Source organism: Xiphophorus couchianus, chromosome 3 (assembly GCF_001444195.1).
Source record: "Xiphophorus couchianus chromosome 3, X_couchianus-1.0, whole genome shotgun sequence".
In the NCBI taxonomy this organism is placed as follows: Eukaryota; Metazoa; Chordata; class Actinopteri; order Cyprinodontiformes; family Poeciliidae; genus Xiphophorus; species Xiphophorus couchianus.
This window is the reverse complement of record NC_040230.1, coordinates 11,941,013-11,965,673: the sequence shown is the minus strand read 5'-3', so window position 1 is coordinate 11,965,673 and position 24,661 is coordinate 11,941,013. Positions and strand designations below refer to the sequence as shown.

The 24,661-nt window shown below is 40.7% G+C and overlaps 1 protein-coding gene across 2 annotated transcripts in view; it reads left to right on the top strand.

The window, feature by feature from the left end:
- LOC114138921 (nectin-2) overlaps window positions 1-24,661 on the top strand; it is a 117,869-nt gene that overhangs the window by 57,076 nt on the left and 36,132 nt on the right. Inside the window, exon 7 of one of the 2 annotated variants that reach the window (XM_028008417.1) lies at window positions 9,148-11,731. The exons of the other annotated variant lie outside the window; for it this stretch is intronic. Coding sequence (XP_027864218.1) covers window positions 9,148-9,728 — 581 coding nt within the window. The 3' untranslated portion in view covers window positions 9,729-11,731. Of the gene's footprint in view, window positions 1-9,147; window positions 11,732-24,661 lie in introns of those variants that run through there. 2 annotated transcript variants of the gene reach the window in all.

The window sequence follows — 24,661 nt, the reverse complement described above, 5'->3', positions numbered from 1 at the left end:
TTTTCTGACTCATCTGAGGAGACAGTTCAAGGGCAAAGGGGCTTGGCTGTTTTTCCTCCACTGGGTGAGGGGTTTTTCCTGTGCACGCGCATCTGCCTGCGTCTGTCAAGCCATGCGAGAAACGGCCAGAGCTCAGGTCTGTAGGAGCCAAGTCTCCCCCTCCAGCCTGCGACTGGCCCCCTTCCCGACACTAATTAGCGCACACATGCACAAACGGTGGCGCTCCAAACCAACACACAACCCCGTTCGATAACTTCAAGCTCTGCTTTACGTGAAGTCCAGCCCAACATCAGATCACCGCAAACCGTAATGGTGTGGGAGGACTAGCGAGGCTGCGACCACGTCTGTATTTGTGTGGCTGCAGTGAATTTTTACTTGTGCTCCGTCTCCCTCATTACTCTCGCTCATTTGAAGCGTGCAGTCCTCTTGGACGAGACTTCACAAGAAGCAGGCTGTGTTTTGGCATCCACAATATGCTTTCTGTGTTTGGGGCGGGGGGAAGGAATTACTTGCTGTAGTGTAGAGGTGGCAAAATTATTATATTTTTAATCATTTTTTACTGTCACATAACAAACGGCATCTTATTACAGTTTCTTTTTGTTGAAACGAAAAAGCTTTAAGCCCAAATACCATTTCTGAACAAACTTTTAATCAGTTTATGCTATTTTTCCCAACTCAACATGTACAATAGAAATATACTAATGATATGAAGTACACTCAGCTCCTTAGCTGGATTCATCTAAAAAGGAAATGCATTCATGAAAGTAATTTTGGGGCCTTTGTATCATATTTTTTTTATTATTTTCTTCCCTGCCTTAAGGCACAGCCTTCGACATAGCTGGCGGAAAAGAACATGGATATAGAAATTGATTTTTTTTCCTTGTGTAAGGTTGGTATATAAGGCAGTTCAAAGTAGAACAACTTTTTAGACTTTTGCAGTAAATTGGTGTAAAACCTTTAGTCAAAGCCGTGTGACTCTTGGTAGTGTAAGATAAAATGAAATCCATTAAACCTTTTCCAATCCAAGTTATATTTTTGTAAAAGAGGAATCAAAAGTTTGTTTTTAATGCTTTTTTTTTCTTAAAGCCATAAAAATTTTCAGACTTCTACTGAAAAATAACCAAACCGATATTTGATGGGAGTATTTGATAAACTGTTTTTGAAGGGAAACAGAACAGGTTGTGCTTCATCACAGTGGAAATGACGATATAATCTCTTGAAGCTTATTTCTTTTAATTTGAAGCCAGTTTTTCTAATTTTCCAAGAAATGTCGGCCAACTTTAAATTCCAAATGGGGAAACCAGAGTTTACAGGACTCTGATATTAAAATATGGCAGCTGTACAAATGAAAATGAAGAAAAAAGTTTTGATGTTTCGTATTTTTAGTCAGTCTTTTATATAATACTGTGAAACATAAATTTCTGAATATGTTTCTTTTAGTGTTTGAGTAAATAAAAATTGAGAGGCAACAATATATTTTTGTGTTAACAGTTGTTAGAAACGAGGCTGCAGAATGCTTCATAAGTTCATTATTACTCAGTCGTAATATTGATGAGAACTTGCTGAACTGCTGTTAACTCTATAAGTAACATGGGTGGATTTAAATCCACCCTAAATATTTGTTGATCCTTGTTGTTTCAAAAATATTAAAGTCACTGAGTATAACCAAGTTGTTGCTTATCCAAAATTTTTTAATAAGGCCATGTTTTTGAGATTAATCACTCCCCCCCCACTAGACAAATAAACTCACTACCTTCTGTCTCTGTTGTTCAATGAACGCAAAGCAGAAATGCTCTTTTTGATATTCGTTTTATTTATTGCATGTTATCTTAGCGCATGTTTTCCTTACATTGTGCAGCTCTAGTCGGCACCATAACAGACAGCAAATCTCACTGGTTTCCAGCTTGGAACTAGAAGACGGTTGGTGCAGGTGTGATGTCTCTCCATGCTGAGACAAAAAAAAGGCAGATTACGCTGCTCACATCACACAAACACGGGGCAGCAGCAGCCTAAACGGTCTCTCTTCTACCTTTGAGCCACCGTGAAAATGTAAAACAAAAATAAAAAAAAACTTGGATCATTTGTGAAAATCCTAATTTATTTAATTACTTCACAATATTATGAGTTTGTGTTGAATTCGGCTTAGTCACGTTTCTCCAAAGGCAGAATCAGAAGATTTTATAGAAAATACATAATCCCTCTGCTTGCCAGCATGTACTGATCCATCACAAGTTCACATCATCATAATACCCACCAGTATTGTACTTCTGCTTTTTCCCCTGCCGTTATCCACACAGCTTGCATATTGCAAGCTTTCCGCTGGCTCATCTAGCAGCTTGTTTCGGAGACGTCTCCTCCTTTACCCACTTAAACAAACTTCAAGGCTTCCTTGTTGGATGTCTGGGCCTGCACCGACAGCCTGCGGTGAATCTTTTTACGTCTCATTTTGTGAATCTTTTAAGGGGTTATCTTCAGAACGCCAGAATAAAACATGAATTATCCTCTACAAAAGGATTTATCTGCGCAGACTGAAAAAAACCGACTTGAGCGATGCATTAAAAATAATTGGATGAGTAGTGCTTGGGGAAAATTTGCATTTGAATTTAAGTGTAATTTCTTTTGATGTGATGGAAAAGTGTCGCAGCATCCGGCCCAAAGTTCTCCTGCATGTGATGGCGCTCCTCTGGGCCTGAGATAATGGACTTCTTGTGTTCCTGTTAGGAGTGGACAGAGAGTTCTAGCTTTTGCTCTCTGGTGTGTGTGAATAGAAGTGTTTAGCGCAGCTTGCAAGGCAAGAGAGTTGGTGTGCTTTGGGAGAAGAGCGAACAAAAGCAGGAGAAAAGTGTAGCCATCATTATTAATTCTTTCCTCGGGCTCGCAATGGAGAAAAAAGGTTCAAAAAAGTAGCATAAAACAGAAGTACAAATGTAAATTGGAGCGATGATGGGGAAAATGGATTTAGCGCAGACGGCATGCGTGGAGGAGACAGCTGGTGTAGTGGAGGGAGAGATGGAGGAGAGGGAAGAGGAGAAGAGCACAGGTGTAGAAGCCAGCACACTCCCATTTTCTCTCTTGACAAGAATCAGTGTTACAAGAGTGATTCTGTCAGCCTTCTGTACACTTAACAAGATGGGCTGGCCTCTTTGGGATTTCGAATAGGAATGACAATAAGAGTTAGGCTGATTTGCTGCTTTCAAATTTAGGCAGGGATTCCAACAGCAGCGTCCTGCGGTTAATCCTCTGCAGCGTCTGGTGAAAGTGCAGAGAGAAGAGCTGCAGACATGATATTCAGCACATCTAAGGGCTTCTTGATCACTTTCAACCAGGGACTGGCATGAAAAATTTATGGGCATGCCATAATTTTATTTGCTTATAAGCTGAAGAGCTCCAACCTTAGGGGAGGACGAATACGTTTGCGACAGATGAAGATTTCAAACGTGTTTACTTGTAGCTGCAGAGAACAATTTCTTTGCTTTCAGCACAAATGTGTGTAAGGGAGCCTAGCAGCAACCTGTGTCCACAAAGAAATGTGCAAATGAGAGTTCTGACCATTAACGATGGAGAGATGGCAGCATTTAATCTGAACGAGAGCAGCAAAAATCCAAACTTATTTGGAAAATAGCAGACAAAAGATTCAGGTGGATGGACTGAACTGAAGCAAAACACTTTGGAAATGAACCAAGCTGCACTGCTGCCAAAGATATGTATATTTTTTGAGCATTTGTTTTACATTTTGCCGTGTTTCAAGTACCTGCTTTAAGTGTTTTTATTGGGATTTTATCTCAGACCAGCACAAAGAAGTGCGTAATTCAGAAGTGAAATGCAAGTCTGAGTGTCATGCATGATGCAGCCATATTTTGTTATAGGACAGGTTCATTTAGGGGGATTTGCAGCGTTTCTTCCATACACAACCTTTTTCACACTCTGAAAATGAGTTTAGGCCTCTTCTGACCACAGCGCTTAGACAGCTTTTGGCAAACTGCAAATAAGACTTCTCATGGTTTTCTTTAAGCTGTAGATTTCTTCTCATCACTATTTCATAAAGTCCAGTTTTTTCACTTGCCCTGTCAACAGATTCTCCCACCTTAGCTTTGGATTTCTGCAGCTCTTGGGTCTCTTGGCTGCTTTAATTAATACTCTCCTTATACAGCCTGTTAGTTTAGGTGGAAAGCAAATCTTAATTTTGGGATATGGATTGAACGGTCTCCGAGGTGCACAAAGCTTTGGATTTGTTTTACAAGCTAACTTGCTTTAGACGTTTCTGATGCTTACTTCCTAACATGTCTGCTCTGCTTCTTGGTCCTCATGTTGCTGTTTGTTCACTAATGTTCTCTAACAAACCTCTAAGGTTTTCACAGAACATCTGCATTTATACTGACATTAAGTTCTGAACAGACGGACAGTATTTACTAATGAAGTGACCAATCAACTGCATCCCTGGACATGCAGAATATCGTCCAAGTCGAAACGCATTGGATTTGTAATATAAGACTGCAATGCCATTCATTTTCAAGAAAACCCTAAGAAAGCCCAGTGAAGAGTGAAGCTGGTATCATGGAAACCACTCAAATAAACAACTTTGGGATCCGGCGTCGCCTTCTGTGTCGTCTTCTTCTCATTACCAGATCCATAACAAGACTTTGCTCCGTTGCTTGATGATCCACAACCTGTTGGAAGATTACATGAAAGCATGTCAAATACAATGAAATCGTACAACATGCATCACACGAAGGCTGAGAATCCTTTGAAAGTGGGAAATATTCACAAAGAGAATCAATTTCCTTTCTAAAAGTAGGCTTACGCTTTAAATCTCCAAAGATTATGTGTTGCTGTAGAAACGGCTTATGAAATAAAATCTAGGCTGTCTTTCTGATGTAGTCATCCTTTCTGTTGAAGTTAACTCTCCTGATAGGTTGTCTACATATTGCCACGCTGCAGAACCGGTGCTAGTTGGAGGGCATTTTTCTTCCGAGCAGCTTCACACTACTGTGACTGCAAACAGCATTAATTCCAGCAGTGGTACTGCCAGAAATCCCCAACCCTCTCGTTTATAGATGATGACCACACTGGGAGGAAACGGTCACAGATTCTGTTTATGGGGACTTGTCAGAGTCTCAGAAAGCATTTAAAATCCTGAAGTTGTGACCTAAATAAGCCTTTGCTAAGCTCAAGTTTGTTGGGACTTTACTGTTTTCTTTATTACAGAAGAGCTTATTTGTGAACTTCTTTCTTGTAGGACACATTATAATTTGGTGCAACTTTGGTAAAATGTGTTTTTTTTTTTCTTTGTGCCTTAACTGTAGCATTTACATTCACTTCTGCAGGAAATAGTGCATCTTTATTTTATTATGCTTGTTATTTTAACCTTAAATAAGATTCAAACTAGTTAGGTGTTGTGCTATCTTTAGGTTTTAAGTTCTTAAGTGGTTTATTTGATATATAAGGTTTTAAATAGTATAGTTTCATGAAATTAGCTGCACTTTTAAATGTAAAATAAATGCTTTAGAAATCAGAAAAGCATCCATTCCTAGCGCTTTTTAATAATTTAACGTTACAGTTGTTAAACTGCGCGTATATATAAAATTATGTTTGATAAACATTTTAGCAAAAAGACAGAACAGCTGGTAAATTTGGTATAATTTGTGTTAAACATTATCCACACTGCTGACACTGACTGCTTAAGTTGGGTTGTCTGGTTCTGTAACAGGTTGGCTGCTAACCATGGCAATGTGGGTTTAAAACAATAAGAGTGTTGGCTCACACTCCTTGTATTTTACACATGAAGACAGAAGCATTTGTGCAAACAGAAATATTTATGAAGGGTTGAATTTGTCTGTCTTTTAAAAGTTGAAAGCAACAGGTAGAGGAGGGGCACAAGTTAATTTCTCTGTGCTACATACAAGCCGGTAAAACGTCTGTCACTCCAGCTCTCTCTAAGGAATCTCTTTGTTAAATCAAAAGACAGTTTCTCTAGACGACAAAACATTTTGCTTGACTTCTTCTTTTTTTTTTTTTTAAACCTTGGTAGTGGCAAATGGGGTATTTTTTACAGTCCTTATGTATCTGATCAATAAATGGCTCCTGAATGGACAGCGTGATTTTGTCCTAATACTGTCATTTAGACGGTCTTTCTTCACAACACTGACTTTAAATTATAACAAACATTTCAATTTTAGCCATTATTGTTTTGTTGTATCAAGTTACAGAGGCATGAGCTGCAACACATCTTTCCATAAATGAATATATCTCAAAAAGCTCAATTGAACTTCTTTGTGTTGTAACTTCTTTGCAAACTTTTCTCAAATAAACACTCCGTAAAAAATGTAGCTAATGTTTCATGTTTGTAATCAAGAACGAAGATTTTACATGGTTATTTTAGAGTTGAAACAAAATAAAACAGATTCAGGATGTTTGTCATTTACTAAGATCTTGCTTCAGACTGACTGGAGTTGCAATGTTAGGAAAATCTTTGAAGATTGCAGCAAGAGCTTTGGATGTTGGCATAAACAAAGCTTGTGTTGACTGAGCATGCTAATGCCTTCTACTGGCCCCTGTTTACAACTCTTAGTGTGGTGTGTGGAAACTGAATGTTGAGTAAAAGGAAGGATTTTGAGTAGCACCATAAACTGGCTGTTTTACTCTATAGTGAATTGTGCTGAATGAGGGGACACAGCTTTGGTATTTATTAGCACTTCCCTCGCTCGTGGAAGCAATAACATCCATTCTAGCACAAAGATGCGCTTTAAAAAAGGTTGTGTTGAGATAAAATACAGCAATAATATCGCTGGACACGGGTGTCCAGGGAGTGGTAAGAGCTACACAGCTGACGAGTCATGTGGGACCTCATCAAACCCTGATTTAGACTCGACTGCTCCGTCCCAGGAGTCTTTTCGTACATAGATGTTGAAAAAGCAATGCGTTGGATTTGGCAGAGCCCTACTTTTGCTTGTATCCCCTTAAGTTAGTTTGCACTCTAACAAAGCCATTAAATGCACTTTTTTATGTGTATGTATGTGGAGCAAGGCTGTTGGGACTTTGAGATGCTAGAATAGAAATGGATTCACATTGGACTAATCTACACTCAAATAATTACAAAAGCAGAGGGGGGTATCCGTTCAGTCTCCCCGCTGTTGATGAATCGCTTCAAGGAAGAGTTGTCATTCTGCTGCGTCGCTCGTTCATTCACCCCTCCTCCATCTCTTCATCTTCTTCTTTCCTTCATTCATTGTTACAGTCCTCCTCCTCCTCTGCATGGCCTCCACTTGTTTTCCTGACCTGCCGCTCTCTACCTCATCAGAAACTGTGTACATTTGAGCATGCGGGCGTGTGTGTGTGTGTGCGTGGTTTAACTCCCAGTCCCCAATCTTCCCCCGTCCCTCCAAGCTCTGTGATTTGTGATGAGCCTTGGACAGACCCTGGCTGTCGAAGGGCAGCACACGGGGGAATGTGGCTGAGACGTTGTAAAGACGTGGCTGTGGTGAAGGGGACAGGAACAGCCTAAAGGGAGGGGAGGATCTGTCAGTGCAGCTGAAGGCTCGACACACACACACCATCACACACACTCTCACACCGACTGCTATTAAAAACTATTTGCCTGCTTACAGATTTCTTCTTTTTTGACTTTGTAAATGTGAAAATTGTCAAAAATTGATGTAAAAGACGAGCTAAGTAAATACAAAAAACTGCTTTCAAATATTGAATTTAAATAAATGGTTTTGTGAAAAAATTATTGGTCCCTAAACTTAACAGCTGCCATCAAGCTTTTGTGATAACTAGCTAGCATCATTTAACATCACTGGAGAAAGTTTTGCCCTGTTTTATGCATAATTGGTTTAATTCAGCCACCCTGAAGGGTCTTTGTTCATTACCAACTTGTCGAGGGTCTTTACACAAGGTTCAATCTGATGGCAGTTCAGACTTGGACTGGGCCACTTCCAATCCTTTTTGTTGTGGTGTTTGAATCATTTTGAAGTGGACTCGTTGGTACCGTTTAGATCATTTTCCTGCTCCATAACCCGATTGGGCTTGAGCTTAAAGTTTTGGCCTGATGTTCAGATATTATTTGTCAAGTTATTCTGAAGACTAACACTAGACAAATTTTAAATAAGTTTCTGAAATATTTTGCTTTTGTCTCATCAGAATACAGGATATTTTTCCAAAAGACTTGAGGAGGATCAACATTTCTTTTTGAAAAAGATGTTTTTGGAAGCTGCTGACACAGGTGGCCTTTTGTGCTTTAGGGTCAGCAGAGGTTTTGGTCTCTCGCCTGTTTGGCATTTTTAACTCTTTCTTACTGTTGAATAATGAACACACACAGGTTTAAAAGTTGTTTTGGGTTCTTTTGTGTCCCCTTGGATAAGTTGGTGATTGTCTTGTAGTAAATTTACTAAGACATTGTGGTTCCCTGGACTCTCAGTCTTGGAAATGGCTTCCTAAGCCCTTCTTAAAATGTTGGATCTTAAAACCTTTCATCTCCTCTTGAATTACTTTACATCAGGGCCTTTTGGGATCTTTTGGTTTACTTCAGACAGTTTCTACTGAAGGGATTTCTGATGGTACTAGCCTTGGTTGTGGATATCAAAAGATTCCTAAACAAACCCAAGACATTTATGATTAAACAGGTAGAGTGCTTACTCTTTGACAACAGTGTAGGTTGTTTGAGATGTTTGTATTTCTCTAGTAGAGGAACTCCTCATTTGAAAACAGTATTTTGTATTTACTCTAGTTATATTTATCTGATTTATTAACCCCTTAACTGTCACGATGACACTGGTGTTATTGCTGGCTGATTGACTTTAATGAAACTGTTTTGAGGGTGGCTGTTCGGTGTCAAACATTTGAGTTTCAAAAGAAAAAACGGGAAGAAATCTGTAAGCAAGCAAATACTTTTTCTCTGCACTGCATATATGTATATTTATTTATTTGGATTTAAACAAAATTGACTGTACTTGCATCTCAGTAGTGTTGCACACTTGACTGAAGTTCACACCACCACTGACATCTCCCATCCCTCACTTTCCCCTTTTCTTACTGGTCTTTTTTTATGCTCTCTTTATACCTCTTTCTGGTGTCTACTTCTCCCTCCTCCTCCAATAATTTTTCATTTTCTTCTATTTTCTCCTTTCCTGCCTCTCCTCCCTCCCACAGAGCCTTCAAAGACCGAATCCAATGCTGGTGTTGTGGCAGGGGCGGTTATAGGCTCCCTGCTGGCCCTCCTTTTGGTCGCCGCCCTCGTTACCGTGCTCGTCACCCGTAGCCGTAGGCAGCAGCAGGGTTACCGGGCCAACGGTGGCAGCGACATGAAGACACGCATATTCGGCGGCGGCAAGAAGGCGAGCAAAAACGGAACAAGCGGAGGAACGGGAAGCGGCGGCGTTGCGGGTGGTAATAACAACGGACCCGTCTACATCGATCGCTCACCCAACCAGGGTCTGGGAGAGAAAAACAACCACCACCAGCCGTTCACCGTGGGCGCCCGGCCTGAGGTCGTCACCGGCACACCCACCGCCCAGGACATCCTGCTGAGCAACGAATTAGACGAAGCAGAGAGGAGGAAGTTTGACGAGATGGAGGAGGACGAGAGATACGACCACTTCGCTGGAGGAGGCTCGATTCTGCAACTGCGCCCCCCTCCCAACCCGGACGATATAATTGGAGATTACATGGACGATGACATGGAGTCCCAGCGGGATGGCTCGGTCATCTCCCGGACTGCAGTTTACGTATAGAGGAAGAGGAGGAGAGCAACCAGAGGAGGAAGATGAGAGAAATAAAAAGCAGGCTTAAGAATTCCTCTCGAGGATTGTTTGGTTTTGGGTCTTGTCCCACTCCCATTGAGGGGGGGGGAAAAAGAAAAAAAATACCACTTTTATTTTTGCAAATTGATTTTAAATATATCCAATTATTAATCACAGAGCAGCCCCGTAGTGAGCAGGACTGGAAGAGGGCATGAGGAAAAGCATTTTAAGAAGCATCAACTGAAAATCAAACTGAGAAAAGCGCAACATCTCTCACCGCTTCAGCTCATGCTCTCCCCATTGCTCGGTTCTTGACTTTCAACTGTCAGACTAAAAGAGAAAATACATAGTGTGGGAGTAGGAAAATTGAATCATGATACAAGCTTGGCTATACAGGCATTTCACTTGCATATTCACTCCTAACTTCACTTAAAAATAAAAAATACTGTGGTTGTCAAGCAGTTCCATGTTGCCTGCGACTCTCAGTCCTCCTGTGGGAAGCCTTTTGTTTTGGTAATGTGTTGTGCTGTAACATCTGGTGTGTTGGTGTGTTAAAAAAAAAAAGACAGAAACCATCGGTTGTATTAGAGATGTGAATGATGTATTTGCTCGTGCTCACTCTGCTCTCTCTGCCTTACTCTGACAACTCTAAACACGTAGCTCTGCAGATCATCAGCAACACTGGACTCTTAAGGTTTGAAGAGAAGCTTTCGGTTTATTATTATTTTTAGTTCTTTACCAATAGAAAAGTTGAGAAAGTTACCATTTTTAGGACTTTTTAGGAAATTTGTCATGCAGGCTTGTTTTTCTGTGCCTGGAGGTTTGATTCTGGATAAAGGAATGAAGTGCTGCTGATGTGATGGGGCGGAGGGATGAAGGGAGAGATGCAGGAGGAACAGAGATAAGCACCTCTTCTTCCTCATCCTCATCTCTCCGGATCCCTCCCAACAGGAGGAGCTTGACTGGTAATGAGCCATGAAGTTGCTCGTCTAGCTGGGACCAACAGATTGCCGCTGCTTATCGTTTATGGAGTGGCGTTTCCTCGCTCTATCTCTCCTCCCATCTCTGCAACCCCTTCTCTTCCCATTCTCTCCAGTGTTTATGGGAAGTGTTGATTTATCCGGGGCGCTGTCCAGGTCACGGCCACCTAGAGCAGGGGGAGTATTTTACCGCTCCTGATCCATCAGGAGCCCCACTTACTCCACTCCAATGGAGTAATTCACCTGGATTGGCCACATTCACAACCCCCTCCTTCCACACTTTAGTAAATGGCCGGATGTAACAGAACCTCCATAGTGCTGCGGCATTAGGTAAGACAGATTTTCAATGAGGATCATATATTACTTTCCATTAGCGGATGTTGGATGTTGTGAATTGATTGGAGGACGTAAAAAGGTTTGGTATTGATGGGCAACATGTGGTGAAATGGCCCTTTAGGTGCAGAGCTTATAGTCTTGGAACCGTTAATTCTTCCTTTTTAATGAGCTCCTTTCTAGAAATTAGACACGATGGCTACTGTACACTGATGTCTTTGAGGCTCGGTGTGTGCATCTGTATGCATTTGGATAATTGTGATGAGAAGCTCATTCCACTCATGAGTTTCCCGCCCTGATTACTGACTCCCCTTTGACCTCGTCAGAAGGACATCCAGCAGGTGTAATCTTGATTGATGCTATTAAGGCCAGGTGGGCTTTGGACTGGCCATATTGAAGGAGTCTGCCAGTCAAAACCAGGTTGACCCGCCAGCCGGATGGCTGTAACCGCCTGCTTTTCTTATCATGGCGCTTTTACCCTGAGGAGAAATGCTTCAGCACAGATCAGGCGTAGACCGGTACCAGATTCTCACAGCAGGATAACAGCAGAGTCACAATATTGGCAGAAATTACGATGAAATACAATGTTTAAAGCAAAAAAGCAAAAGTTACTCCTATTACTGCTACAATTTAAACTGTACTCATTAATTAGGGAAAGTAAAATTCAAAATGTAATTTTTTTTTAACTGAAATATTTAACCTAAATTTCAGCATTTTTGAACATTTTTAATCATTTTAAATCTGATGTTTTATTTAAAATGTCACTTTATTTGAAATTGAATTTAAAATCATTTATACTGATCATTAGTCATAGCTTTGACATTTTTTTTATTTTGATGCAGACCTAAGTAAAACATAAAACAAACAAGTGAAATGCGATTATTTCGATGAGTTGCTCTTTTTTTATTTTCTTTTCTTGACTTGACGGCCTCCAGCAGCAGGTGGGGGAGGGGCAGTGCCACATTACTGTATGCTGCAGACAGCAGGGGAAAACCCCAGCCTCTCTGGCTCTGCCCTTGGAATCTCATTAAAAGGACTTTAAACCATAAAAACAGTATGATGGGAGATTTTTGCAGATTTATTTCCTTGACAACAGCAGCTGGTCCATGCCTACCACAGACCCTGCCTTCAATAAGTAGAAATATTTGTTTGCTGTTATAATTGTTAACCTTCGTGCTGGCAGAGAGAGAACAGGAGAGAGGCAGAAGGCAAATAACAAAAATGGTGACAGCATTTAGCGTTTGAGCACCGTGTGGCAGATTGTAAGCCAGCGTGTTCAATGGGATTATCATCTAATGGCCTTAGTTTATGCATAAATGGATGAATAACAGATTTATTGAACACAGCTGACTTGTCACAACCACTTAATAGAAAAAAAATGTATTACTTTTTTTGCACTTGCATTTGTCACATCTTCAATGAACAATATCAGAGTAAAACTGGGTTTCTTTGGGTTGGCAGGAGTTTAAAAAGAAAGAAAACGACAAGGGACAAACAAAAACACTTATGTACATTTTGGTGTGAAGTATCTGTGTACTATAAATGTAATCATCTTTATTTTTCTCGTGAAAATGTACATATTTATGAAATGTAAATATCGGATTGATGGAGCCAGTTTTGCCAGGAGGTTTGTATTAGCCTCGAGTTCAAATGTGCTCCCAGGCTTTCAGAATGTAGTTTGGTCAATGCTGAACTGTCCAACCTTATATAACCTGAGGCTTATTTTATATTGGTGTTTTTTCCCTCGAATCACCTGCATTTTCACATAACCCCATCCTATTTCTAGTGTCTTTGCACACAGCAAAAAAATAAAATCCGCAGTTCATCTGGGATACCTTCACCCCACAAGCAACAGATGAACTCGTGTGAGCCAGCTCCGTTTAGTCGGAGTGTATTCCAGCGACGCTTCCCCGACCGGAGCTGTAACCCGAGTGGCCGCCCTGAGTCACTGCTAAAAAGTGTCAAACTGCAGATATTGTGCACTTCAAAGGTGCATTCGCTCGCGCGCGCACACAGCTGCTGTACGTGTCTACATCGGCAGAATGAGGAGAAACAATTCGCCCACACACAAACGCCCTTCAGTCGCTTTCATTATGCTCACTCCCACAGCCAAACTGGTGGAGCAGCAGACACCTCATACCTGACAAGTCTGCCGTCTTCTGACATGAGCCCACACAAAGCTGCACAAAATAATAATGGGGGGGGAAAAAAAACAAAAGAAATACAGTCGCACTAATACAGAGATGTTTCCATCATGCTTGAAAGCCGTGTTGAGAGGAAGCCGCACCCAAATTGTGACCACGTAAATCTCACTTTTCAAAGAGCATCCATTTATGTTCTAGGATATGTAGCTTTCATGAAAATGCCACCAAGCTGACCTCTTGGTCGTCCCAGATTCACTTTCAATGCTTTTAAAAGTCACTCATCACACTCCCACATCCCCTTCACCCCCTCCCCTCACCCACCTGACTTCTCGTACCTCTGCATCCTCAGACACAAACGCGGCGACATCCACCTCTTCACTGAAGCAGTGCTTGTCAGACAAAATGCTTTTAGTGAACCCTGCAATTCTGGCTCAGGCCTAGCATCAAGGTGATGCAGTCTAAATATCAGACATTTTCCCCCCCATGTTCCAAAAAAGCGACGTCCCCTCGCCTGTTTGTTTGGCTCCAGACATCCGATGACAAATCAAAGCCTTAGCATCTCCCAGCTCCCTTGCATCACTGACAAAAAAAAAAAGAAGAAACCTTCCTGTGTACATAGTATAAATATATAAATATGTAGCAGAGAAAAAAAGAATTACTAATTTATGGTGTCACATTTGTGTATTACTCAGTGACAGCAAGCATGAAGGATTTATTTTCTTCTATTACAGTCTCCTCTCTCTCTCTCTCTCTTCTGTTATTTTGCAGTGCTTTATAATTTATGTTTTCTGAGTGCTTTATTCTTGACTGCTGCGCTGTGATTGCTGCCAAATCTGGTGAATCTGAACTGCACACACACACACTCTCACTACAAAACAGTCTTAACCCAAAATGTGCTTTTATTACTATCGACTGCTCTGTGTGAACGTTGTTTTAACTTTTTGTATTTTTTAATTTTTGGCTTTGTTTTGGTCTGAATTAGGATTGTTGTCACTGTTTTGTCATGTCTTTCTATTTTCTTTTTCGTATTCGGTTCATATTAAAGATTTCCTGATTTTTAAACCGTTCCTGTGTTGCTGCTTTGTGTGTTTCAGTGTGTCAGTCCCTTTAACAGCTGAGGGTTGCAGGATGAGTTGGCTCCCAGATTGAAGAGAAGCGCCGCTCAGTGATTCCCGCTGATTAGATTTATAGATAAATTGATCAAGATATGAAGTGGCCTCTTGGTCTCTTGTCACACAGCCCTCAGAGTCCAGACCGGCCCTCTGTGTTTTTAACTCCAATTTCCTGGTCTGGCTGTTTGTCTCGTTTCAGTTTCGATAAATCTGTGCGAGTCCACAGAGGTGTGATAACGGGCTTATGGGAAAAAAGCTGAGCGCAAGTGTCAGGGAAACAATTTTGTAGAATAAAAATCTCATCCTGTGGACAAGCTCCACCTCCTACCAGTCTCCATCTGCTTTGCACATCTGTCCTGGCTGGTTAAGCTAAACATGCTGCCTTGGTTACATGTAGAGTGCCTGGGAAAAATACCTTTTTAATGTTTTATTGGGAGATTTTGTGATGGAACAGCAAAAGGAAGTGGAGAGAAGATTTATATGCATTGTTGTAGATTTTTGTGAAAACTAATCTGAAGAGTGCAGTATGCATTTCTGCCCGGCCCACATGGGTGAACAACTTGTAAAACCTTCTGCTGCAATTAATGCTGCGACATCTTTTGGGTAATGTCTTTACCAGCTTTGCTCATTGAGGAGATCCTTTTGCAACATAGTGCAAGCTCAGTCTGTGAGAACTGGATTTTCTCATCTAGAACCCACAGATCTGTATCTAAACTCTCGTCTTACAGCTCTGGCTGTGTTTCCATGAGCCTCCAGGCTGTTTCTCTGATTAATGCTCGTCTTGTCAGGTTAGGTCGACGGTCATGATATCTTGTGGAGTTCTGTTCAAAGCGTTAGGATATTGTTTAATAGCCTGACCCTGATTTAAACTCTTCCACACTTTTTATCAATTAACCCTCTTTATTCCTTTGTGTTTATGATTAATTCAGTGATGATATCTAACAAACCTCTGATGCCTTCACAGAACAGCTGCAGTCATACTGAGGTTGAAGCTACACACACATGGAGTTTATTTAGGTGACAACCGGTTTCACTGGATTTTATTTCAGGGTGAACACAAGTGTTCACTTCTCAGTTTGATATGGGAATAAAGTAGACTCTTTCCTGCACTTCAGTTGCTTTTTGTGTTTATCAAACCAAAAGAACAGGAGTTTGCATAATGTGACAAAGGGTAAAAGTTCAGTGTGTGAAAAGAGACTGAATGTCCAGGATGGTGGAGTTATTTTCATAGAGCGCTTTTTAGAGGTGAACCAAAATAATCCGCCAAGGATGATGGTCAGCAGGTCAGATGAGGAATGTTCATTAAATGCAGCAAAACTAAGACTTCCCACCATTTTCTGGTCCATAAACCAGCAGCAAATATTTTTATGCACTTTGAGTTTACTAAAAATCAGACAGTGCAGCAGGCTTTTCATGCCTAAAAGTGGATTCAAAGCACCTCCACCAAGGAGTCTGCTGGCACTTTTCTCTTTTGTGCTACAGACCTTGGAATAAAACACAAAATCAGAACCAACTGGTTGGGAAAGTCCTGATCTGTGTGTCTTTATCTAGTATTCTCATCCCACCATGCTGGTTGTTATGAAAGGACACATGTTTTCCTTTTCAATGTGAATAAATATTAGTACACCCATCAGGAGCTCAAACATATCTCACCCACAAACTGTGCAGGGCCTGAGAAGAGACGAGAAGAGAGGAATGTGTTGGTGGAGCTTCAGTGGGTTTTCCTGCAGGGAGGCGGTTTCTGTTATCAGACGGGGGGAGGAGGGGCGTGCAGGCCGGACTGAAGCTCGGTGAACAGGGCGCCTCTCAAAGGCTACATTGTTTGAACCCTGACTAAACCAAACTGGTCTGGTCAAATTTTAACAGAAGGGAAATCAGTGTAGAGGTCTGCATGCCGGCGCTGGCATGCCTGCACATTCCCTTCATTTGGTTTTAACTTCTATTTCACACTCCCCACTGAACGCAGCTCAATTACATTCTGCTGGTAGCAGCCTTGTGAGGGTGACAGTTGGTTATGGGAGGTTATGGCGGCACGTCCTCGATATTTGCCCGGTGCTTTGATGCCGTCGTGTATCTGCGTGTTGTTCTGGCTTCTTGTCACAGTTCATTTTTGTTGCAAGCTTCTTCTGTCAATGCAGCTATTTACTGCGAGTCCAGCCCACCATCTGGCCACTTTAATTGCTTTGGATTTGAGGCTGGTGAGATGGAGAGGACATGCACCCACAGAGAGAGACACACTCTTTCGTTTTAGTTTTTTTTAATTTAATATATTAAAAAAAGAGAAAAAAAAACCTTGAGTGCAGCAGCAGTAAAGCTTTTAAGCTGCAGCTTGTTATAAAAGCCCGTGCAGCCACTTGGCTTTTTTTGTCTCTTTTCAGCTGAATAGGTATACAGCTCATGTGAAAGCTCTGACCGCATAGTGCCAGACCCATTTTATTTGAGCTTGGGGGCAATTAACCTGAATCAGAAGCCAAAGTGACAGCCTCTACACCACTATCAACATTAGCTTACAGTCAGGAGACGTGGAGCGGTGCCCCAAAGCAGTCAGGCCTTCTGGCTGTAGCGCTGCAGCGTGAATGCATGCAGAACGGTGGGGTGTGCACGTGTGTGTTACAGAAAGTGTCGAGTTGTGAGTGTGTGATCACTTCAGACAGGATGTATGTGTGTTAATTGAAGTGGTGCATGTGACTGTTTGACACATGCATGTTTGTGTAAGGCTTTATATTTGACTTTCAGCTCCGACGGCTACATCCGCGGCGCTGATTAAACGTCTGATCGTCGGGGTGTGTGTGTGTGTGTGTGTGTGTGTGTGTGGATAAGCAAAGGCCCTCTCTGGTCCCTCTCTGCTGATAACTTCAAACACAATGCTCCTCATTTAACCTCTCACCTTCCGGCTCTGGACCCGACTAATAAATCCCAGAGAAGGTGATGGACGGCCGGGCCTGTTGAGCGGATATCTTAAGCGATGGATGAGGTGACCCGAGTCAACACGGAGATTAAATCATGTCTACCTCTAACCTCAATTATGAAAGGTTTCTGCATATTTTTATTAGCTTTTAGGTGATGGTCTTTTTCTCAGCTTGAGGTGAATTTTTAAATCTTCAGTTGTGTGTCTCATTTAAAGTAGGGAGCTTGCAGCAAGCAGTCTCAAAGTAGGTAGTTTACCATCTGTGGCCTTATGTATCATGAAGGTGAGCAGTATAGAAACACTTTAATATTCTATGCATCATAATAGATGCCACAGATACTCTGTTTTTAGTAGTAGGAGGAATAAATGTGTCATAAAAAAACATTTGTTCTATATTTTTTGTTTCAAATTTGTGGAAACACTTTCATCTAATGAAACTGTGGTCTTAATACTAAAGAATAGGGTCATTTTTCTGAGATAAACTCAGCCAACAACTCAACCTGAGTCCAGCGAAGCTCTGCCAGGGATCAGATTGAAAGAAGAAAACATAAAAATTTCAAGCTACATAAACCTCACGTACCATTCAGTGTTTTCATTTTTACAGTAAGACTACAGCTACAAGTCAAATCTGTCAACCTGCACTGCAGTTTCAAAGGTTGGTGGGAAATGCATGTTTTGTTTGTTTTGTTTTTTCATCTGAGAACAGGTCTGGAGTCTGAATAAATACATAAATGTTCTTAGGTTTTCTGTTTTTCCATTTAACATATCTGTATTTGAGATTAGACGACTGCTGGGTGCCCTGGCTGTCACTAGAGCAGCAGAATCCCCTTCCAAAGTAAACAAAGCCAAAACCAATCTAAATCTAGCTAAGCTCAAGACGCTTGCAGATCTTGAGGAAAACCATTGCACTGTGGACTCTGTCTTATCCCCCCCTCTCTGTTGGAGGCTTTTTACAGCGGGGATATGGTTTATTTAGTGGAGAAACGTCTGGAAGGTTGCCCACTTCAAATTTCTTGGTAAGGAATGACATGTTTTGCTGGGCTGGCTGCCACAACACAAGACAGGGGTTTTTAATGATGCGCACACAAATCAAAAGAAGCAGTTCTCTAGGAACACAGGCTGTGGTATTTTTACACCACCTCTAATAACTTCAGCTTCAGTGAAAATAAAGGAGAATTTGAAGCTTTGGGGTCATAGAAAAGCATAATGTGGCTCTGACACGGTCTTACAATGTGACCAGCTAAGGCCAGAATCCACAACACGATTTGGATTAAACATTTAGTAGCTGTGCACAGTAAGAAGTTGTAAATATTGGTCTGCTGGACTTTCAGAATAGTCTTATTGTTATAAAAGTATTTTGGTTCACTTTTTCCCCCAAAATCTTTTAGATGTATGGTTTGCTCATCTGTCAGCATGTAGCAGTAGCATTTGTTTTCTGCAATCCTGTTTGGTGTACTTTTTTATTTATTTTTTTCCTGGTAAATCTAATTTGGTTGATGCTTCATTTGTCAAACAAACCTCAGACTTTAGTATATAGAGGTTTAAGGTGCCCAGTTCCCATTACTACAAAACAAGAACAAGTCATTACCCCTCCACCAGCGTGCTCATGAATTATGCCACTTTTTAGTGTTTTGAATCTCTTCTTTCTTGGCCCTATTTGTCAAAAACGTCTTGACATCTTTAAATGTCTCTTTTCTAAAACCTCAGATCTAAGTAGTATTTAGGAACCTTCCACAGCAATTAAAATGGTCTGCCTTGTTGATATGTTTTACAGAAACATAACATCAGCTGAAGGTAAATTTGCTGGGACATAAAAACTGCCTTAAATGTTTTACCCTTGTGGATCATCAACGCTCTAAAGTGTTAAAAAATTCCCTTGGCGCTCTGGAGATCGACAGGATCAGCTGCTACTTTAAGGTCATATCTGTTCACTTTTTTCTGCACAGCAACAAACTAAGTTCCTGTTTTAGTTGAGATTGTTATGCAGCTGCATTCTTGGTTACCCATGTGCATCAGCTCACAGGATGTGGCCACAAACTTCCCTTAATTGCAGACTTCAGTTTATCCATTTTAGATGTTTTGGGGTTTTTTTCGTCTGGTTTTTGGTTAGATTACAGTTTGACACGGGACTTGTTATGCTCTGTTGCCATATTTATGTAAAATCAGATGTAGGGACTGTCAGAGGAAGAGAAACTTAAAAGAATGTATTTTTGCTGTATTAAACATTATTTTTTAAAAAGCACAGTGTGCAATAAAAACTTTTGAATGTTTTATTTTGGGGCAATGAAGCAACCTGGAGGTTTTTCCTACATAGATTTTTCCAACATAGTCAAAACCACGCAATTTGAGGCCATGTTGTCAAACTACTAATAGACATTTCATTGTGTGACTGAGCTGAATTATTCAAAGGTCTTATTTCGACTCATTGTGTAGCTGTCTCTGATTTTATTACATGAGTGCACTTTACTTCACCTACACAGTGTTTTACGCTTGATAGCGGGATCAGTTTTTGCCAGAATTGCTTGTTTAATTGGATTTAAATCACTGCTATAAAAATAAGAACAGAACTCTTCACTGGCTTTGCCAATTTCACACACTGAGTCAGTTTGTGACAAATCTGAGGATTGTTCATTGCTTGAGTCAGAATGGGAGAGTAATTTCTGTGCGTGACTACAGCAGATTGTAAACGGTGTTTTAGCTGTTGCTTTTTCTAGTAGTTTATGAGCAGTCTGAATGTTTCAATCTAATTTTTCTGATCATATTGAGTTTCTAATGGTAGCTTTGTTAGACAATACCTTTCCCAGAGAGAAACGTTGACTTATTACCTGCCCTTTAAGACTCTTAATGTTATGTAAAATTGACTTTTGAGCTTTATATCATGCTATTACGTTACTCTCTCATCAAAAACATACCTGGATTGTTGATTTGATTCCTTCATTCATGTTTGAGGAATTCTTCAATTCCTCAAATTTAAGGATTTAAGAATTTAAGCACGCTTGCGTTCAGAGTGTTGCCCATTTCTAAGTCTCCAGCCGAGCTTCCACCCTACAGAACGCCCCTCCTGCACTCAGCTCCTCCAGACTAGTGGCAGCAGCGATTAGCAAACACTTAGCTAGACCTGTGCGTCTGCTGAACTTATCATGCCAACTACTTTATAGTCAGCACTCCTAAGAATATTTGTAAATGGATTAATGGAGGCGCATTGTTGTCATTTAACTGTTACCAAGACAGTTTGTCTGGTAACTCCAAGTAGAGGTAGCGTTCTCGTAAAAGGTTGTCGGGGTTTAAAACGTCACTCGGAGATGACGCTACTCTTCATGGTTATAAACAAAATTCCTTATACAGGCAAAACTGTTAACTCCATCCCTTTTCAACTACCATAAACATTCAACAGAACCATTTTTAACCAAGAAAAAAAATATATATATTTTTAGGTTGCATCCATAAACTGTAACAGACTTCCAGATGTTGTATGCTGCGTTACAATGCCTAAGCAGAAGTGTCTGTTTTTGAGAGAGCAACTGAAAATGCACTTTGTGAACAAAGTGCATTTTTAAAGTCATCTATCCTATCATCTATGAAAATTGTAGAAATTGGGATTTTAAGTTACTCGCTTCATAAATGGAAGGTTTTTTGTTTTTTTTAAAGCTGTTCAAGCTGGTACAAAAAATATTTACATATTTTTTCTTTTTCTTCATTTTTACATTTTTATATCTTGGAGGAAATGCCTTGAGCAGTGTGGAGTTGCTACGAGCAAGGTAAATGGAAAGTGCAGAGGATGTCATTTGTAAATAATCACAGGAAACTGAAAATTGTATTGTTCGTCTTCCTCCAGCTGTAAACGAACCTTTGCTTCTGGTCAGTGTTTTTCTATTTCTGCACGCATGTCCTCTGCACACACAGAAAAAAGGGCAGACAGAGATGGGGGGGGGAATAAGTCGTCTTGTTTCCCCTGGAGGCTCTGGGCGTTTACTCTTTCTGTCCCGTGCTGACAGGACTGGAGCTACAGCGGTGGCTGGACTGCATTGTTGGGCGAGTGAATCTCCCTCGGGGCAAAGCCGAGGGCAGGGAAGGGCAGAGAGAGCTGAATATATCTTGCAAGGTGGTATTATAGGAGGGCAAAGAGGGCAGCATGGTGTGGAGTGGGGATATCCAAGACCTTAGAAAAAGCTGGAAAGTTCGCTGGTGTATGAATTTCACAGTGACTAATACAAGATTGAACAAAACGGGGAGGAGAGATGAAAGGAGGACCGGAGGAGTCTGCAAGGCGGAAGGGGGCAAAAGGGCAAAAAGTAGGACAGAGTGAAGGGAGAAGCTCGCTGACAAAAGATGGAGGAGATGGCTGAGCTGATGCAGCTGTGTTGATTTTAGCTTCTTGCAGCTCGGCTTGTGTACGTTTCTGGAAGCCTGCCTATCTCAGACGGCAGAGAAGAGAAGGCCGCCCCGGGGTCCGCAGACCTACACACACCTGCACAAACACACACCGCCCCTGCTTCTCAATGAGAACCACAGCATTATGAGCTCGTTTTGTTGCTTTGAGCAAATTTTGACCCTAAAGGTCGTCATGCTGTGACTTACCTGGAACAAATCCTTTTCTTAAAAAATAAGGATCATCATGGGAAAGCAGCGTGACCACCAGGGAGCATCATTGTGAGTAAAGTAACATGTCTGAGGGGGGCATTTGTGTGTAGGTGCATGTCTGTGTGTGGGTATGAATAAAAAGATTATATCAGGGGAAAGAATGGTTTGTTGCTGTTCCTAAGAATAGCTTCTGTGACGGAAATGATTTTGATTCTGTATGCAAGCCTGTGTGTGTGTGGTTGTCTCCCATTTTTTTTGTGTGTATTTGCCCTGGAGTGTTTTGCAGATCAAATGCTCTCGCTGTTTAATTCTCCGTCTCAACAGGCAGCTCTTACAAAGAACATACCCGCGCTGGCACATGCACGTCTGCACACACAGGCAAACCTTCGGAAAGAAAGATAAATTTTAAAGATAAAAACAAAATAAGCCTGCAAATATTTGATCTTGGGGATTTAGTGCGATCTTCTGGGGATGGCAGTATTGGTAGAAAATGATGGATGATTTGGTTCATGTTCAGTTGTGCTTTTAACTTCTGATCACTTGTTTTCAAGTTTCTTACTGCATGAAATTTGCTTGCAGATTTAGTTTTATTTTTTTTGCTCAAGTTTGTCAAAAATTCTGTATGCAGCGTTAGGAGGTTTATACGTCCATATTTTGTCTCTTAATAACCACAAACGTCAATGCTTTTTTTATTATTATTATTTTGAAGGCGCAACACAAAGTAACAATTGTATCAGAGGAAGTAAAAGAACACATGGCTGTTCTGTGAAACCCTCAGAGGTTTACTAGAAAACATTAGTGAACAAACAGCTTCATGAAAACCAAAGCAGACGGATCAGAGAGAAACTTGTTTAAAGTACCGCTCAATCCATCATCTGAAAATGTAAATGATGTGTCACAATTGCAAATGCACCAAAACTTGACTGAGTTGAGTAGCAACTATAAAGAAAGTATTTAAATAAATTATCTTAAAAAACTCCTGTCTGCTGTTTGCTGTAAGCTAGGTAGGTTGCAAGGCAAATGTCTGGAATATTAGATCAAGATTGAGTATTTTTCTCTTTCATGCGCAACGCTATGTATTGTAGCAAACAAACACTCCGTTTTAAAGATATGGAGGAAGAATCATGTTGTTTTCAGTAGAGAAAGGGAAAGTAGATGGTGTTAGACATAGAAAAACACTGGAAGTAAACCTTTTGGAGGCTGAACAGTATCTGAATTATCGGGAAGAAGTTCACCATCCAGCCGGCATTGATTAGTGGCCCAGTCAAAGTCCAGACTTAAATCGAATGAAGAATCTGAGAACTTGAAAATCAGTGATTAGACGGTCTGCATTGAGTTTTACTAGGAAGAACAGGCATTTAATTGCATCATTTTTCTCTCACTACATTTGGCTGATATTTTGTTTTTCTGTGGAATAAAACCTCAAACTGTGCTGAGGTTTGTTAGCGCAACAAACCTGTCAAGAGTTCCTGGGCTTTAAATCACCTTTTGCACTTAAGGGAGTTCTTAAGGGAGTTAAATCCAAATTCCCAAACAGCTGTTTATCTGACCTGTTTTTTATAGACGTTTAGTTGCGGCCCACAAAGGGAACCACAAGTCTGAACCTGCCTAAATGTCAAACACACAAATTGCCTGCAGATGAGGCATTTAAACCGAAGCTCTATTTATAAAGGGATAAATTCAAAAAATCATTCAGTGTTTTCTCAACAAAACCTTCCTTTTGAGATCATATGTGCATATTCATAATTTAAGGTTACTGTACAAATGTGCTTTTTCAATTATTATGCAAAAGCACAACGCTGTATAATTTCCCACATTGTCAGTACAATAATTTACAGTTTATAAAAACTGCACCCACTCAGCGAGGATCAGCTGTAGCTCTGAGTCATCTGCAAGTTCTGTATTTATCCAGAACTGTGTGGGTTTACTGTGTACATCTGCTGGTATGCGCAGTACAGTACGGTGAAGTGAAGGCGTGGACTGTGAGCTCTGAGTCCACACTGATGTTATCTGCCAGCCAGTCCCACTGCAGGGTTCGCGTCCTCTCTGCTTTCTTTGTTTGACATTAAATATCACGCTTACAGCAAACAGGACTGGAAGAACTCCACAAAATGTGTGCATGTCTGTGTGTGAACATATGGAAGTGTAAGCACCTCCTTCATAGCCACAAACGTCCCCCATACACATTTGTCATCTTATCTAGACTTTGCATTTCTTGTAATCGCGTATTTTGCTCCGGCTGCTTCCTTGGTTATCTTATCTCCTATAGACTAAACGTTGAAGCAAGAAATCTGTTGCTGTGTTTGCCTTTGGACTACCAGTATACTCTGTATCTCCGCTCATTTATATTTAATGACTTGCAGCACGTTTTATTTATCCAACAGATCTGACTCACCCTGCTCTCTGTTAGTCAAAGGCAGCATTTCTGGAAAGAGATTTTTGCAACCTCTAAAAGAAAACCGCGATGACGAACATGGAACATCAAATTCCTTTGGAAAATGTGTCATTACTCTTCATCATCAATTATAAACCATGATAACCCAAAATGACATCCATTCATTCTCCCACTGCAGGCATGTGATATTGTGATGATTGTCATCGGCATATTTTTCAAAATGAAAGTGAGCCAGGTCAGCAGCTGCAACAGATTTATGTGATTTATAACAAAAATACTCACTTTTTGTTGCTAAAGGTAATATTTCTCTAACATTTTTTTAACAAATTTAAATTCAACAAGTTTGGAACAGAAATTGTGACAGCAAAATTGGACTTTAAACTTTTTTTTAATTACATGTTTCACAGTGAGATCCACACACATTATAATATATTTGAATATTAAAAACACATTAAACCATTGTAATTGGTA